Consider the following 16,752-nt stretch of genomic DNA (forward strand, 5'->3'; position numbering starts at 1 on the left):
AAACCCCCCCCCCCCCCAAAAAAAAAGAAATAAAATCAAGGAGAAAGTCGTCTAAAAAATATCCCGCACCTTGGGTGGTGTGTGACTATCAAAACAGACCCCCCTCTTCGGGTGAAGAACATGGCATAAGAGAAATAGAAACAAAATGCTGTTTCTTTTCCATGGTATGACTTTGGTTTTACTTGTCCGACCATCTGCAAACGAACCAGACTCCTTCCCCCCCTCCCCTCCTGACGAGAAAAACGTTTCACCCGACTCCTTTCCCCGGCCATGACTAGAGATTCTTCCCTTTGGACCGCCTTCACCCGCTAGTTAATACCCCGCCTTCTTCTTCCTCCTCCTCGACAAAAAAGATGCCCGACCCAACGACGCCGACAATGAAAGTGAAGATGATGCAACCCCCTCTACCCCGGCCAAACTCAACTCTAACTGAACTCAACCCACCCAGATGTATGCAGACTTTTCTTCCAAAAGAGCAGAAACAAAATGGCGTTCTAAGCCACAAGCAGCAAAGAGCCTCAAACGGAAAATGCTCGGCTAATAGCACGCTTGGTCCATTCCGCAGCTTCTTTAATCATGTGGTCTTCAGAAGACAGGCATTCGTTTAAGAACTCTTTACTCGGCCCAGACTGTTGTATCAAAGCACCCACATGGTTTCCTAGTGTTTCAGCTAAATCTCCTAGGACCCCAATCGCAGTCTTCATCACCACCTCATCCCGGTTAGGCAAAACTATGTATTAATTTAACATCGATCTAAACTCTGGCAACACACATCACTGTGCAACAACAAAAAGAAACTTACATCTCTAGAGTCTGGACAAGCTCATACTTTCCGTGCTGTTCCTTTGCATCGAGAGCAATTTTCAGGACCAACCCTGCTAATTTTCGGCTATCGACTGGTTTCTCATCGTTTGCAAGCTCTCCAGCAAGGGACAACAAGAAACCTGAAAGGTTTTGCTCCTGAAATTGCTTGAGACTTTCTTTCTGCCTGCTTACGCGCAGTTCCGTCAATCGACTGAGCATCTAAGAGCAACTGGGTAACTTCCAATGCCATACTTTAACTGCAAATTGTCGCATTCAACATCAGATTCGGCGAACTGGAAAAAGCTGTCTCATTTTCTCAAATTGATGCACAGAACCCATCACATGTCAATATTATTAGAACACACACATGATGCCAGAAATATTGTAACCCAGAATGACTTTTAGATACACAACTACACAAGCAAGACAGAACTGCAAAAACCAAAACAAAAATGATAACGTGACAGAACCAGCACGCTACTACGATACTAGAACAACTCCAGGTGAAATAAGCACCAAAAAGCACTGAGTTTCATTTCATTATATAATTTTCCACTTGCACGCCCACCCAGCTCTACACACACCCAAGTTAATCAAAAAATGCATAAGAATCAACTAAATCCTTACAACCCAGTAATTCAATAACACATTTAACAATAAGGAATGAAACTGAAATTCAATTAAGATCGAGAAAATTCAATTAATCCAATATACAGTACGTAGAAAATAAGATGAAATCGGGCTAGCGAAATCGAATCCCACAATTTCGAAAAACACAAAATGAAACTGGGGAACGATGATTGATCGACTCGGATCGAATCAGAAAAAGGGGAATCTGGAACTTGGGAATCCGAGAACGGATCCAATTCAAACATTTCCGAGAGGGGAAGTGAAGAAAGTACCTACAGTATAGCGAGACTGGGAGGGAATCACGCCGCCGCCGATCGTATCAAGCGGAGAAAACGGGGACTGAGATAGAAACCCTGGAATTAAAGCCCTGAAGAGGGGAAAAAGAGAGAGAGAATCGGATGTGGAGCTGTAATGGAAATTATATTCAATTTGTCCTATTTTTTTATTTGAAAATAAAGAAAAATATAAACAGTTTATTTGATTACATTATTTTTATTTTTAGGTAAACTCGCAAAAAAATTGTCGACAACAAAACTCTATAGTTTATTATTATAAAAAAGTCTATATTTATGTTTAGAAATATATCAGTAATCTTTAGATATTAAACAAAAAAATCTATAATTTTTTGATCAAATAAATTCTATATTTATACTTATTCGTCGATAAATATACATGTATTTTATAAATTCTAACAAATAAGTTTCTAAACGTAAATGCAAAAAAATACGATAAAAAACTTGTTCGAATCTAATCCAACCGATATATACTCGAATCGAATCGAACCGATTAAAATAATATACCATATTGGATATGAATATTTCAAATTCGAAATAACTGAACCCGAAATAATGGAACCGAACCCGATCGATATATAACCGAACTGAATCACACTGATTAAAATAATATACCAAATTGGATATGAATATTTCAAATTCGAGTGAGTCCAATATCATTATACTAATTTTTTTAATTAAATTTAGAATATATTGGATATTAATTCGTTTACCGTTAATTTTAGTTAGGTTTATTCGTTTTATAGTTATTTCGAATTCGGTTATTTCGAATTTGGTTATTTCGGATTTGAAATATTTATATCCAATATGGTATATTATTTTAATCAGTTCGAATATATATCAGTTGGGTTATGTTATGACAGATTTTTTACCGCGTTTTTTTACGTTTGCATTTAAGGATATATTTGATAGAATTTATAAAGTATAAGTATATTTCGTTAAATAAATATATATATAGAGTTTATTTGTTAATAAAAAAATATATTTTTTTATTTGATATCTTAGAATTATATGTATATTTCGGTAATAAGTATAAGTATAAAGTTTTTTTAATAATAAAAAAAGTAAGGGATATTTTTGTGGACTTTTTAAAGAGTATATTTTTTTTTTGTGATTTTCACTTATCTTTATATTAATTAATTAATTAACGTTCACTTTGAGATCATGTCGTGCGCCGCGTTGTTGGGGAGTCCTTATCTGGTCCCACCAGATATTCTTATTCGCTTCCATTTCTTAGTACGGAAAATATATAATCAGCCATCCAAATCTTTTTGGTTATGATAATCTTTTGTTAGTTCCGGATCGTCTTTTTAAAAATTATATAAATATATTTGGTTTGAATGCTAGTTTTTTGTTTGATTCAGATTTATAAAAATAATATCCGTTTCAATAAAAAATTATTTTTAATTAGAATCTTAACTACGCTGGGTATATCGGTGGGTCATATGCTCACGGGATACTCGTCCGCTAACGCAATGGGACTGCAAGCCCCGAGAAGACAGACGAAGAAAACTAGACGATAGGGCCGACGGGTATCGATCGAGGACTCACTCGCCGCTCGTCTCGCCCTTGCATTGCCCCGCCGATCGCCTTCTCTCCCCATCGACTCAGTTTACCCGCGGGTACAGATAATCAACCGAACAAAACCTCAAAAAAACCCGAACTCAAACCCACGGCCCGAGTTCTCCGATGCCACGTACCCAAGCTCACGCTTATCACTGACGAAAAGCCTAAAGATTTGCTCGAACAGGATCTGTGTAAAACACACCTTGGAACAGCAAAGTGTTTACATGGATATGAACACAAGAAGAGGATGCCATAAAAAGATCTGTCACTCAATTCATATACAGAAACTAGTAGATTCACCCAAACGCTGTGTTAGGTTTTAGCCTGTACGCTCTGCTGCAGTTTCCTGCATCCAGTTCCAGTCTGTTTCGCATAGATCGAGAGGGGTGTTTCCGTCTTCGTCTTTGATCGTCGAATCCGCTTTCCGCTTCACCAGAAACTCGGCTATAGCTTCTCTCTCGCACATAACAGCATAATGCAGAGGGGTTTGCCCTTCATTGTCCTATATACCCGCGGAAAAAATACGCTAAAAGAACGGAAAAAAATGGGTCTGGTTACGTCGTAAATGTTCGGCCGAGGATTGCTAAAAATCTCACCTTTGCGTTCACATCCGCATTCTTATCAACCAATGCCTCGGCAACGTTAAGGTGACCACGATCTATAGCCCAATGCAATGGTGTCCGACCTTCGCTATCTGCCATTTCCCGTTCATGAGGATGATCTTTAAGAAACGTAACAAAATTCTACAGAGAAGAGAGGCTAACCCCTTGCATTTACGGGAATGCCGCTCTCAATGCATTTCAGCAGATTCTCTACTTCTCCTTCTCTAGCAAATGAATGGATAGCATCCATCTTCCTGAGGGAAGGAGGGAACGAGGAAAGTAAAGAGGTCGCCTTTTTTTAGCGGTTCGAGCAATGCATAACACATCCCAGAGGTGAAGAACATAACGGTAAAAACGCCTTGTCCTAATCAGATCTATCTACCCGTAAATTGATCACGTAAAAGTGCTCGAGGTTCAGAGTCATTAGGGTTCCGAAACACATAAGAAAGATTAGCCAAGGTAAGAAACTTACAACTCATTTTCGGATTCCTCCTCGTACACCAACGAGCTAAAAACGGGTCCCATTGATGATCCTCCCGTGTCGGAGCTTGGACCATCACCACCACCGCCGCCGCCACGACTTCTACTCTTCTTCTGAATGTAATCGAAATGAAAGAACAGATCATCACATCAAAGGAATGTGAAAAGGGAAAGAACGAAAACAGAAGGAGAACGAGATCGATACCGCGACACCGGTGGCCCAATTCGGATAAAGCTGAGTAACAATCTCGATATACTTCTCCATCGCCTCCTCAGGAGGCATAGCACCCAGTTTTTGCCATGCTTGCCTAATACAATAATGGCACTGAGAAATCTCAAACGAATCAAAATGCAGTTCTGGAAAAAGACGGCATCCTGATACCAAACCCCAAAAAATGTATTTTCCTTTCCGATGATTTCAAAAAGTAAGACGTGAACTTGATTGAATCCGGACATACCATTTGGCACGAGCGGTGAGTTTGAGAGCTGATGGTTGTGGAGAAGTACAGGGACCTTCAGTAGCGATCTTGTACAACCCATAAAGCTGAAGCTGAACATCGTTAGGCACCTTCTGCGACAGCCTGTCTGAAGCGGCCGTCGCCACAAACGCCGTTGCTGCGCTAAACGCCTCGTCCAGTTCCGTACTTTCCACGCCTTCCCAGTCGTCGTCGTCGTCCTCGTCATCGTCGTCGCCACCGGCGCTGTCAGCTCTCACGCTCCCCTGCTCCGCCACGAGCGAATCAGCGTCCCCTCCGCCGCCGCCGCCCGCGGCGGCGAGGGGTTCGACCCCGCGCGAGTCATCCTCCAGCTTCCTCTCCGATGGGTTTTGGCGGTGGCGCGTGACGGAGAGGTTATCGTCTTTAAACGCGACGACGACGGAGATCAGCTTCGCTAAAAGGTAAGAGAAGATCAAGCCTAAGACGACCGATTGAACGAGCTGATGCCAATCACCCATTTTCCTAAATCTGAATCTCGCTGCCTCAAAAAAACACAAAACCTCGAGATTCAACACCTGCGCTAATGGAAAAACACCCCTAAACTCTGACCCAAAACCCTAAAATCAGAGAAGAGAAGGAAGAAAAAAAAATCCAACCCTAGGGATCCGCAGAGACAAAAAGGAGGAACCTTTTCTGTTTTCACCGCTTAACCCAACGTTTTCTCCTTCTTCTTTGTTTGGACTTTTGGAGGTTAAACTCAAGGCAGGAAAATGTCAGCACCAAGTGACAGATCACAGAAGCGGCTAAAATGGAAAGCAATCGACGTGTGATGCCCTAATTTTTTCCTCTTCCCCCTTCGATCAACAAATTTCTTTACCCACAAAATATTCTCTCATTCCTGAATACTTACACTGCCAATTTAGTAAATTTTTATTAAAATCTAACATTTTACAACAATAAAGTTGTGATTTTTACAATATATATGCATGCATACACATCCCTACTTTGGTATCTAGGACTGTTTCTATTAAAGAACCTGAAAACAACTGCATGGTCCATCTTGATAACCCAAAAAAAAAAAGCATGAGATTGTTAACCATGGAAGCATTGCCACATGGAACTTCAATGCAATGGCTAAGTGAAGTGGTATGAAAGATGAAATGGGATTTGAGTTTGGATTCCATTTCCCAACATTGCTTGCCCAAATGAGCATCTCAAGAGACAAAGAAAGAGTGAGAAAACACAACACATGAAACACTTCAAGAGTTGAATGAATGAATCTCTCTTCTTTCTTTGTCATGGAATACTCATTTGAGCAAGAAACATTGGGGAAAAGGAAGGAGATTCACTCGTTACTACTCCCATCCATCAAGCTAGAAGCTTCTTGGTATAAATACAAGATACAGAGAGACCACAAACAGGGACATATTTACTGGAATGCCCTCAGGTGAGACAAGAAATTTCAGTTCACGGGCACATTGGGAATCCTATCACATACCCACCACACTAATCACCTCACTTAGACACCAAAAGCCAAAACAAATCCGGCAAAAAACAAAAGCCAGAAACTTTATGGGTTTGGGGGAGAGACTTGTAGGTAAGTCATGGAATGGCAGCTCAAGCATATGGCTCTTCCTGCAGCAAACCTTAACCAACAATCAAACCTTCCCAATATACCCTGCAGAGACAATTGACCTTTTCTCCTCACACCGGTAAGTGGATCACATGGCTTAGATCTCCAAACAAACATGTACTAGTTCTGTTGGATTGTTAAAAAAGAAAAGGTAGATGAAAATAAAGCTATTCCCTTATACCGATTCCCGGATCTTGTCAGATTCTAGAAACCTCTGGCAAGAAATGTGTTGAAAGATAATATTCACGCGGGTTATGTGCTTCTTCAGAAGAAGATGGACCATTTCTAGAGTATTTTCCCACATTCTGTAGGCAGTTTCTTGGTTATGCGCTCATTCGGTGGAAATCTTGAGAGATGGATGCGCAAACCGGTGTATCATCAGCTTTCAGTGTTTCCAAAGTATTCGGAGGGAATCTGATGGTTCGTTGCCGAGAAGAGAGAGCTTGTACAACCTTCTTGAGGTGAAAAAGATGAAATAAGGTACCATACCATATATAGATTGAAAATCTATGAAGATCCCTCTCCTGCATCTTCTCAAAAATATAAACTTTATGCACCCCATCATATATCCTAACTATATAAACCCAAAGAACGCTAACAACATTTGTTAGGACAGAAACATACAAGGATAAAGATACAAAGATGTTTATTTTCACCAATCCGCTGATGTAGATCCAGGCACACACCAATAAAAGCTAATGCCAGGTTCCACAGGTACCCTTTTGAAAAGGGCACAGGCACACCAGAGACAAACACTTCTGAGAGAAAGGGTTGTCCAAATATGAAACAGCAGGAAGCTGTACAGCTCAGATTGTATCTTTCTCTATGTTCACACCTGTGTCAGCTTGCTACTCGAATACTACAATGTCATCTACCAGAAACGACATTCATCTCATCACCAGGCTCAAACAGATTCGAACATGATAAATCTACACAAGCAAAAAAGGCATCTTACTCACATGAACAAACAATCAGAAAATAATGTAAATAAAGGTAAAAGGAAGAGGAAGGGGAATAACCTAAGCGCTTTAAGGGCCAATGCCAATGGTGAAGCCGGTAATGTTATCGATAAGGGGAGGAAGAGGAAGAGGGTTCTGCAAGCGGGAGACGCCATGATTCTCTGAACCACGCCATGATCCTCCGTCTTCCTCACCGGAGCCCATTGCGACGACGCTTAGCCTGTCATCATCTCTTCTTCTCCTCCGGTTAGATCTTTCCCGGAGGAGCGCCAGACAAGAGAATAGCAATAGTCAGTCAAAAATCAAAGAAAGTGAACGCGAAAACATTTGATTAAAATCCAAAGACTCGATTTTTCGATTACCTTTACGAATGAAAGCATCTGACTTTGAATAGAAAAGGTGATGATGAGTGTGTGATCGATTCAGGGTCGACGAAAAACATCGAATATGTGCCGCCGTTGCAATCCAAATCAAACCTCTTCTGTTGTGTCCTGAACTGGGGTTCTTCACTCAAATGACCCAGATGGGTCGCATGAATTTCACCTGTACACCAGAAAAAATATAACACATTTTTTTCTCCGTAAAAAGACGAAATTACCCTTAATGAATCACGATATTTATCCGTTCGAAAACAACTTCGTTATTACGACTTCGTAATTAATTCTAAATATAGTTACAAAAAGGTGGCAAAAAAAATCATACCTCTTATTTTAGTTATATATCAGTTATATGTTAGTCGCAAAAAGATCGTAAAAAATAAAACGAAAAGGGTATTTTGGACTTTTTCACCCGAAAAGTGGATTAAAATTGAAAAAAAAAAATTTTTTTTTTGGAAGTGGTGTACCCTGAAATTGGTGTGAAACAAGTAGGTTATTTGGGTAATTTTCCCTCCTGAACTGCTGGGGTAGGAAGTAAAAAAATCTTATTTCCAAAAAACACGCTAGGAAACGTTACCCAAAAAAAAAAAGTTCCGAGAAACGAAAGCACAAAAATTAAAAATTTAAGCTGCGCATCCAGGGAATCGAACCCTGGTCAGTACCGTGGGAGGGTACTATGATACCACTACACCAGATGCGCCTTCGAGTTGTTCGTCTTTAGAAATTTTAAACTTGTCTTTCTTGTAAGAGGCCTTTTGTTTATCAAAAAGTCAATCCCATCTTTCAGACAATCAGTATTTTATCCTTTTCCTACTTTACAACAATTGATAAGATTGTAAAGGCGTGCATGCTTAAAATGATTTAAGATTGGTCGGTTCTAAAAACAACAATGAGTTTGTCATGTTTTGTATTGGTTTAGCTCGAACTCCCATTTTGGTAATTACCCGGATAGAATATAATATAAAAATTGAATAGTTATTTTAAATTAAAACGGAACCAAATCAGAATACATTAAAAAAAATAACCAAAAAAATTAAAAATTAAAAAAATAAATAAATTTTTTACAACAAAAACTCAATCGAATCGAACCGAAATTTACATAAAAACTGAATGAACAACATCCGAATTATCCAAGCCTATCTCGAACCAATCCATTTTATATCTTTATTCTCGTCTAATCTTACAACATCTACGTTAGAACTGTTATTAGTGAATAAATCAAACTTTCTATTGTTAGAAATTCAACCAAAAATCCCCCCCCCCCAAAAAAAAAAACAGAAAAGAAAGGCCATTTCCGTTACGACAAAACTTCAATGTCTTGTTTCGACAACCCGTAACGATCCACGAAGATTTCTTCTCATCATTCTATAATATTGAAGAGATTGACGGAAACAAACGCGTGTAAAAAGAATCTCCACCGGCCCTTCTCAAAGACTTCTGATCTTCCAGAGTCCATCAATGTCTCCGTCCCCATATCGCCATTTCTTGATCAACGTGCTTCGAACAGATCTGTTCCGACACAACAGAACAGCCCATAACTTCGTAAGGTGAATGAAAAGGAATGGAACGATGGGCTTCTGATTCGGATTATGATCCCTTTTAAGTTACCACCGGAAGGCCGTAGTTCTGGAACGTTCTGATCCGTCCATCCCGACCTCCGGTCACGATAACCGTTCCCCAAGCGAGAGAGCTCGTGCTGAGGAACTTGTGTCGGGAAACAGGCATAGCAGCAGGGAGGTTTTCTTCTGGCCAAGTCGGGCATCTTTTGAAAGAAGAAGGTCCCATTCCAATCCCAAATCCTTCCTCTAGGGACAAGCAAAAGGGCGGAGAAGGGAACGGGAGAAGAGCTTGCCGAGAAGCCCTTTCGGCCGGGAATCCGCACCATGTCGTCGCCACCGATGCATCGGTGGAGAAACGTTCGAAAGATCGGATCTTTTTCACCGGGCAAGAATCCGATTCTTTGGGAGCGTCGTCTCTGTTCCATATGTACACATTGGAATCTTCACAAGCTGATACGATATGATTATGATTTCCATCAGAAGTAAGGGAGATAAACGTGAGGCTTCTGTTCTTCCACATGCCTGAGGACATAAACCGAAAAATGAATGTAATTTAGAATCATCGGTTTTAAGCAACAATGGAGTAGATCGAGATTGCTGAGAGGGAGTAGATACAGAAGAAGAAACATACCTTTGTAGTTTCCGATCACGTTATTCCCCTGAAGAATTCGGACTTGGGAATCAGCAGAGACTACCAAAACTTTGCTCGGGTCACGTGGCAAAAACTGGAACAACATGCAGAACACGTGTTTAGGGTTTAGGCTTTAGGGTTTAGCGTTGGTTTCTCAGGTACTAAGCAAAGTGTCAAGAGAAAACGATAGCATGAACACAGAGAAACCGAAGGATGATTACCTTGAACCCAGTTATCCTTTTATTCAATGACTTCTTCTTGTTAAGAATATGTATCCGAGAGTCCAGCTCTAAGTATTCTCCAGTCTTGTCAAAGAATCGACAATTTCCGGTCAGAGAGCCGATAATTCCGCCCTGTCCATCCGGACGATAACACACTGCGGAGATGATCTCTCTGTTATCGGCCCAATCGACAACTCTACGACCAGAAATTTCCCAGATGCGAACTTTTCCATCGATTGAACCGCTAATGAAGTAGTTTTCGTTAGCCGGGTTGAACTGTACTGAGGTTACTGCAAAAGCAATGAAGCATATAGCAGATAATATCAAGTCAGTATGGTAACTGAAGAACAGAAAATGACCATATTCGCCGAGAAGAATACCGTAGCTATTGTGGGGGAAAACTCCGAGACAATCGTTGCCACCGACCCTCCATAGCCTGATGTCGTTATCCATAGACGCCGAAAGAAGATACTAAACCACAAATACACATAGACTTTGAGTTATACTTCTTCCAAACCATAAAAACAGAGTTTTTTCTAGCTCAGGGAGGTTAGCAGCATACATTATTACTTGACCAGGAAATGTCCAGGATTTCGCCTTTGTGCCCGCGAAATTCGTGTAAAGGTTTTTCCTTTATCCGGAAAACTTTCGAAGGGAAAACAACGCAAGCTGAACCTGATGTTGTCCTCAAACCCTTTGGCATCTTTGTTTTCGTTTTCTTCCGGTCCACCGAGACTGGTTTCAACCGGGAAAGATCATCATCTACCTCGAAGTACGTACATGAAGACTCTATCTCGGGAAAATCCCGTTGTCTGGATAGCTTATCCTCGGATACTTTCCACACACGAATAACCCCGTCTTCACCTGCACTTGCAAGATACTTCCCGTCACAGCTAAATTTCATCGTCAAGATCGAACCTTTGTGAGCCTTAACGTTTTGTCTCTGATAAATTGCGGAGAATTCCTTCACCTGCTTCCTACAATGCTTAACCTTAACTCTGCAAATCCTGTGAACAGAACCTAATCCACCATAACCAGAAGCTCTCATTCTACCAGATTCAACCTCCTCATCAATGGCACACCCCATAGACCTCAGCCTACCAAACCAGCCCTTCTTAAAACTCTTCACCATCCCCAAGATATTGCTTTGCTTCTCACTTTCCTTCCCCTGGTAACTTCTGGAATTAGAACATGAGGCCATGGAAGAACTGTACGTTCTTGTTCCATCGCATCCACCACGTACATTTTCATCTGCTCCAGGAGGCAACTCACCCGAAAGATCGGTGTTAGAACTACTGAACCCTCCATGGCCAGTTTGATTCTCTCGAGCTGTATCAAATTCCGGTTCTGCATCGCTTGCAGAAACCGAATTTTCGGGTCTGACACGCTCTTCATCAACTCCCATCCACTCCAAGAACTTCCTCCTCCTCTCCATTACACTTTCATTGCAGCTGTTCCATACATCGAACAGGAAGCTACCACCATCGGAATCATTTGAACCAGTGAGGATTGAACTCGATGCCATATCTTCGTAGGCATCAAAGAAAGGCAAGTCTTCCTCTTGGCCCAACATTCTTGGCGTTCATTCCATGAAACCCAGTTCAAAGAACAATGCTTTTGTCAGAGGGGATTTCCCATAGCTGGTAGTGTCCCCCCTTCCAACCAAGCAACCTACAGGAAACTATACATAAATTTTATTTTCTTTATAAAATCGAGAAACTTTAAACAAATTTACAAAGCGCAGGGTCCGAGACGAGCTAACAAAACATGCGATAAACATCAATCCCAATCCGGAATCATCGTCCCTAGCCCCTCTCTCTCTCTCTCTCTCTCTCTCTCACTCAGGCAATTCCGCAAACAACTTACATCAATTAATCAATAGAAAGCTAGAAAAGAAAACCCAGTGAATAAAAGTTATAAAACAGAAGATAGAACAGTTTTCGAAGCACACAGAGTAGCCGGATTACCCCCTATAATTGAAGATCTCATGATTACATCCTAAGAAAGAAGAAATCATCACGAAAATGCGTAAGCATGAACATCGATATACAAAAAAAAAATAGATTTTCTTACATGGGTTTTCTCGTCTCTACGAGATTTCTTCGGAACAAACACGGTCCGAAGAAGTAGCAGCAGCCATTGTCATCATCATCACAACCGTTGTGAACTCGACCTTGAGATAGCGAGCAAGAAAGAAAACTAAAAGAGAAAGAAAAGGGTATTGATCGAATAAAAATATTAAATTAAAAGGATCAAGCTTTCCTTGAAATCCGTGGAGAGAGAGAGAGAGAGAGAGAGAGAGAGAGAGAGAGAGAGAGGGCCCGAGGAAAGAGATTATGGAAGCAGGCGAATATATGTTTTTGTTTATATATTTCTACAGTTATTACAGTTGCCTTGTAAAATCTCACTTGTCTCGAATTTTCCTCTCTTAAGAACTTTAATTTTGGTAATTAACTTTTTTTTACGAAGAATTTTGGTAATTAACTTACTAATTACACGGGTGGCGATTTCATTTCTCTCTATAATCATTTATTTCCTTTTATTGTAAATTGATTTTATGATACACCTCATGCTCCATAATAATAATCATTTATAATAAACGAGAATTTTCCCCCTTGATTCCCAGTGCATCGCCAATCTAATCAATTAGTTTAATTTTATACAAAAGTAAACTTACGTCATCCGAGATTTCTAGTACAATCAATGTATAATCTTATTCCCAACCCACTTAAAATGATTATTTTTCGTAAAAAAATTAACAATGTGATAATAAAACCCAAATATTATTGAATTTTTTGTAATATGATTCATTTAATTCAATTAACTAAGATTTTGATTTATATTCATGCTTCACGGTATTCTTGTTATTAAATTGTCGACTGTATACCACATTCGCTTGTTACTTTTATGATCATTCAATTACAAATAAAATTGTAAAATATAAAAATAACTCGGATTTATATTTATTTTTGAATTATTGTAAATGATAAAAATCACAAAAATTCAATTTAATTTTACAAATCATCATTTTGTGATGTCTTGAAAGTAGTAAAACTAAAACATTTTCTTTCCAATCTGTTCATTTTTTTCCTTCTTTTTACATTATTAGTTATACATTAATTGACTGTTTCAGGATCATATACACAAAAAAGAATATCATGTAACGTTTTTTGGAGTGTGATTTATGAAGAGATGACGACATATACTGTAAGAATGGGTCGTGCGGTTATCAGTCATGCATATAGATGCCTAATTGCATCCATCAATCGTTTCTCTATGATTATGTTTTTCATATAGTTAATTATTTCAAATTTTAATATATAGTTTTTATTAATTTGTGGACAGTGAGGAGTTGGACCCCACGTCTATGCATGCATGATGACTAGGCGGCATGTTCCTCGTTCACTTTGATGCAAAATCTCAATTATTTCTTCCGGGATATAAACCAACGGAATTCCCAGTTGGTTTGATATATAATCTTTCGTTTTAGATATCTATCGAATCAAAAATAATATTTATCAATATTCGAAATTAAATATGATTTATTAATGGATTCAATATATCATTTTTAGAAATTAAATTGAATTATTTGATTGAAAATAAATATTCAGTTTTAAAGTAAATATTTTAATAAATATATGTGTGTATATGTAATTTTTAAGATAAAAAATAACCAGGTGGAATAAAATTTATATTCGAACCAAACTAAACTACAATGGGAAATCATTTATTCATTTGTTTTTTCACTTCTTATCCCCAAATAATAATTTTATTTCGTTTTGATATTCTATGCATCTATATATTATATACAATAAATAATCAATCGAATAAGAAAACATAACGGGTAACAAAGGGCCATCGAGGTTCACATGAGATGTACTATATCCATTAAATTATAATTAATTAGATCAACATAATTTTGTGCATTCGACCGTCATGGATGAGCAATTTTGTCTTATAATTGAAGCAAAATAAAGTAAAATAATCAACAATATTTCCCTTTAGAGATGCAAAGGCAGCTTACCTGGATTTGTGCAACCTTGCATTGTAAAGAGAATAATTGTTGTCCTGTTACATTTTTATAATTTATTATTTGAGATGGATAAAATATAAAATTTTATTTGGAATTTAAAACTTTTTTATAGAAATGGAATTGGAAGAGAGAATGAAATCTATGAATGTGAAAATATTAAATGTTTGTTCTATCCGAGTTCAAATTTTTAAAATTTTTTGAATCTATTTCGATAAAATATGAACTGACTCCCGAACGAAATTCGTTTTTTTTATATCTTTATATGTATATATGTGTGAAAACAAAACACGGTAGCAAAAGAGTTTTTATACAAATGCATTACTTCACACAAGAATTAACCCTAGTTATTATTTTTATGTAATTTTAGAAAACGGTGTAAAATCTTATTATTTGTATAAAAATACTTATTTATTTACAATAAATTAATTAATAGTGTCTTGCTTATGCGTGTGGAAAAAATCCCGACAAGGTCGGCTGGGTCGGTAACGGGTGAACCAGCAAACATTAATTCGGGTTGCAATTGAATTTTCTTCATTTAACTGTAATTAATGTGCATTATCTGTCTAGAGGTCTTTATGTACGTATGACATGTAACGTAATTTAACTTACAGTTAAATAAAATATGACTATACGATTAATAATGTTTGGCCGTCCAACCTAATTCCTTTTTTTTTTACTGGTTTGGCATAATTAAATTAATCGATTATAAAATGAATTCTAAAACATATCAAATGTATGTATGTATGTATGTATGTATGTATGTATGTATGTATGTATGTATGTATGTATGTATGTATGTATGTATGTATGTATGTATGTATGTATGTATGTATGTATGTATGTATGTATGTATGTATGTATGTATGTATGTATGTATGTATGTATGTATGTATGTATGTATGTATGTATGTATGTATGTATGTATGTATGTATGTATGTATGTATGTATGTATGTATGTATGTATGTATGTATGTATGTATGTATGTATGTATGTATGTATGTATGTATGTATGTATGTATGTATGTATGTATGTATGTATGTATGTATGATCTTTAATTTTTATTTTTATTTTAATTTTTGGTTGTTATTATCGCTTATTATTCGTGCTGAAATGGCTTGCCTGCTTGTTAAGCAACATATAACTCCATTTGGATGGAGAATCAAAGTTTTAAATACAGAAGATAAAAACGCACGATCACCCATAATTTTTTATTTCTTTTTGTAATCTTTTCGAATTTATATTATTATTTTGGTTTTGGTCATACCGAATATTTTGATTCCGACCGAAATATATCTATTTCGATTTGTAAAATAATATAAAAACATTTTGATATTGCATGATTGTAAAGAGATAAATAATGTAAAATATGATATGATGCCGTGTATATAAGAGTATTACACCTCAAAACTTGAAAGTACAAAGTTTTTTTATAGTATCATTTGGATTTGAGGATATCTTTTTTTTTATGGAATCATAGTAAAATCTATGTATTAATTGACTGAAAACAAAATACAATATTTTATATGGTACATTTGACTACGTTTCAATGTTTTTGATGCGATTCTCCCTTTTTAAAAAGCATATGCCTCCATCGATTATGGTTGTTCTTATAGATTCTTTGTGGACCCACCACCACATTTAGAGGTAGATACATTTTGTAGCTAGGAATACAATGAACCAACGCGATGCATACCACGGACCATGGGATCGAGACACATGCTTATAGTTGGGCACATGTTTTTAAATTTAGATACATGTATTTATATATTTGTACACGTGTATCTATGTGCGTTTATATGTGTGTGTATGTTGAAATTGACTTTTGGACATGGGAGATAGGGCATGAGGATTCGCTAGTATCTTTGTTGAATCTGATGACTAATTTATCTTACTTTTATAAAATATCTCGTCTGTTAACCATTTTTAAAAATAAAAAAATGCTATATAGGTTAGGTCCTTTCTTAGCAGTTATGATGTTTTTTTTTTCTATAACCAGGATGGTTCCCGTATCTTCGGTTCAACTACATCTATCCTAGATCTAGAACAGCTATTGGACCACCAACTGTTGGGTAAACAGTTATGATGATGTTATAATTAAGAGTTATTATTTAGTTTTTTCATATAACATTAATCTGAAACAGCTTTGATTTATATTGAATTTTATTAAGTTATTGAAAAAAATCAAATAATATATAATTATATTTAAATCGAATTTCATATAGAAAATGAGTAATATTATATTTTTAATCCAATTAACCAAATTTAAATTGAATATAAACCAATACAAAACTCTTGGTGAGAATGAAATTTTATTTAGAAAAATGAATGTAGTTTGAATTTAGAAAAAGAGTTCGTATAGAAATATATTCAAATTAAAATTTAATATCGCCATGCTTGCTGCACTGGACCGTGTTTTGAATTCGAAAGATATCATATAACATGGTAAAAGTCGATGGGATAAAGAGCAAAAGGACCACCAATAGGTTTTGAGTTGGCGAAAGCAGCAAGCAACAGCAGAAATAGT

General features: G+C 37.3%; 2 protein-coding genes, 1 long non-coding RNA gene and 1 other non-coding gene across 9 annotated transcripts in view; all 4 read right to left on the reverse strand.

Annotated features, from left to right (window-relative positions):
* The window catches only part of LOC104825155, a 2,640-nt gene extending 797 nt beyond the window's left edge, over positions 1–1,843 (reverse strand). The window contains exons 1-2 of one of the 3 annotated variants that reach the window (XR_773544.2): positions 1,711–1,842; positions 70–1,061 (exon numbers count right to left, since the gene is read on the reverse strand). This is a non-coding gene — a long non-coding RNA (uncharacterized LOC104825155). Of the gene's footprint in view, positions 1–4; positions 1,062–1,706 lie in introns of all 3 variants that reach the window. The other 2 variants (XR_773543.1, XR_773545.2) reach the window with 2 other exon arrangements.
* Positions 1,844–3,463: 1,620 nt separating this feature from the next.
* LOC104825156 (acyl-CoA-binding domain-containing protein 1-like) lies at positions 3,464–6,068 on the reverse strand. Of its 3 annotated transcripts, none has more exons than XM_010557438.2 (7): positions 5,501–6,065; positions 4,834–5,350; positions 4,581–4,683; positions 4,368–4,489; positions 4,058–4,149; positions 3,890–3,987; positions 3,464–3,795 (listed from the first exon to the last, which is right to left on the reverse strand). In XM_010557438.2, exons 2-7 carry the CDS (start codon positions 5,328–5,330, stop codon positions 3,613–3,615), a joined length of 1,095 nt encoding a protein of 364 aa, XP_010555740.1. In that variant the 5' UTR covers positions 5,331–5,350; positions 5,501–6,065; the 3' UTR covers positions 3,464–3,612. The 3 variants fall into 3 exon arrangements, with proteins under 3 accessions (XP_010555740.1, XP_010555739.1, XP_010555741.1); XM_010557437.2 differs by having other exon boundaries at positions 5,469–6,065; XM_010557439.1 differs by having other exon boundaries at positions 4,368–4,486; positions 4,834–6,068.
* A 2,342-nt stretch (positions 6,069–8,410) lies between these two features.
* On the reverse strand, positions 8,411–8,481 carry TRNAG-CCC. Its single transcript has one exon. It is a non-coding gene; the product is annotated as a tRNA-Gly (tRNA).
* Positions 8,482–8,907: 426 nt separating this feature from the next.
* On the reverse strand, positions 8,908–12,480 carry LOC104825157 (WD repeat-containing protein 44-like). 2 transcript variants are annotated; one of them, XM_010557441.2, is made up of 6 exons: positions 12,266–12,480; positions 10,755–11,863; positions 10,573–10,663; positions 10,193–10,482; positions 9,972–10,065; positions 8,908–9,862 (listed from the first exon to the last, which is right to left on the reverse strand). In XM_010557441.2, the coding sequence occupies exons 2-6, from the start codon at positions 11,763–11,765 to the stop codon at positions 9,381–9,383; spliced, it is 1,968 nt and encodes a 655-aa protein (XP_010555743.1). In that variant the 5' UTR covers positions 11,766–11,863; positions 12,266–12,480; the 3' UTR covers positions 8,908–9,380. The 2 variants fall into 2 exon arrangements, with proteins under 2 accessions (XP_010555743.1, XP_010555742.1); XM_010557440.2 differs by having other exon boundaries at positions 10,755–11,873.
* Positions 12,481–16,752: the final 4,272 nt, after the last annotated feature.

The sequence above is a fragment of the Tarenaya hassleriana genome, unplaced genomic scaffold (genome assembly GCF_000463585.1).
Source record: "Tarenaya hassleriana unplaced genomic scaffold, ASM46358v1 Cleome42, whole genome shotgun sequence".
Lineage (NCBI taxonomy): Eukaryota > Viridiplantae > Streptophyta > Magnoliopsida > Brassicales > Cleomaceae > Tarenaya > Tarenaya hassleriana.

Coding starts and splice junctions, on each gene's coding strand:
- LOC104825157 (XM_010557441.2), bottom strand. CDS start 11,765: ATGTTGGGCCAAGAGGAAGACTTGCCTTTCTTTGATGCCTACGAAGAT. Junction 10,066..10,192: donor AAAGGATAACTGGGTTCAAG/GTAATCATCCTT, acceptor ATGTTGTTCCAG/TTTTTGCCACGTGACCCGAG. Junction 9,863..9,971: donor CGTGATCGGAAACTACAAAG/GTATGTTTCTTC, acceptor TTATGTCCTCAG/GCATGTGGAAGAACAGAAGC.
- LOC104825156 (XM_010557438.2), bottom strand. CDS start 5,330: ATGGGTGATTGGCATCAGCTCGTTCAATCGGTCGTCTTAGGCTTGATC. Junction 4,490..4,580: donor ATTGGGCCACCGGTGTCGCG/GTATCGATCTCG, acceptor GATTACATTCAG/AAGAAGAGTAGAAGTCGTGG. Junction 3,988..4,057: donor CATTCCCGTAAATGCAAGGG/GTTAGCCTCTCT, acceptor GGGAAATGGCAG/ATAGCGAAGGTCGGACACCA.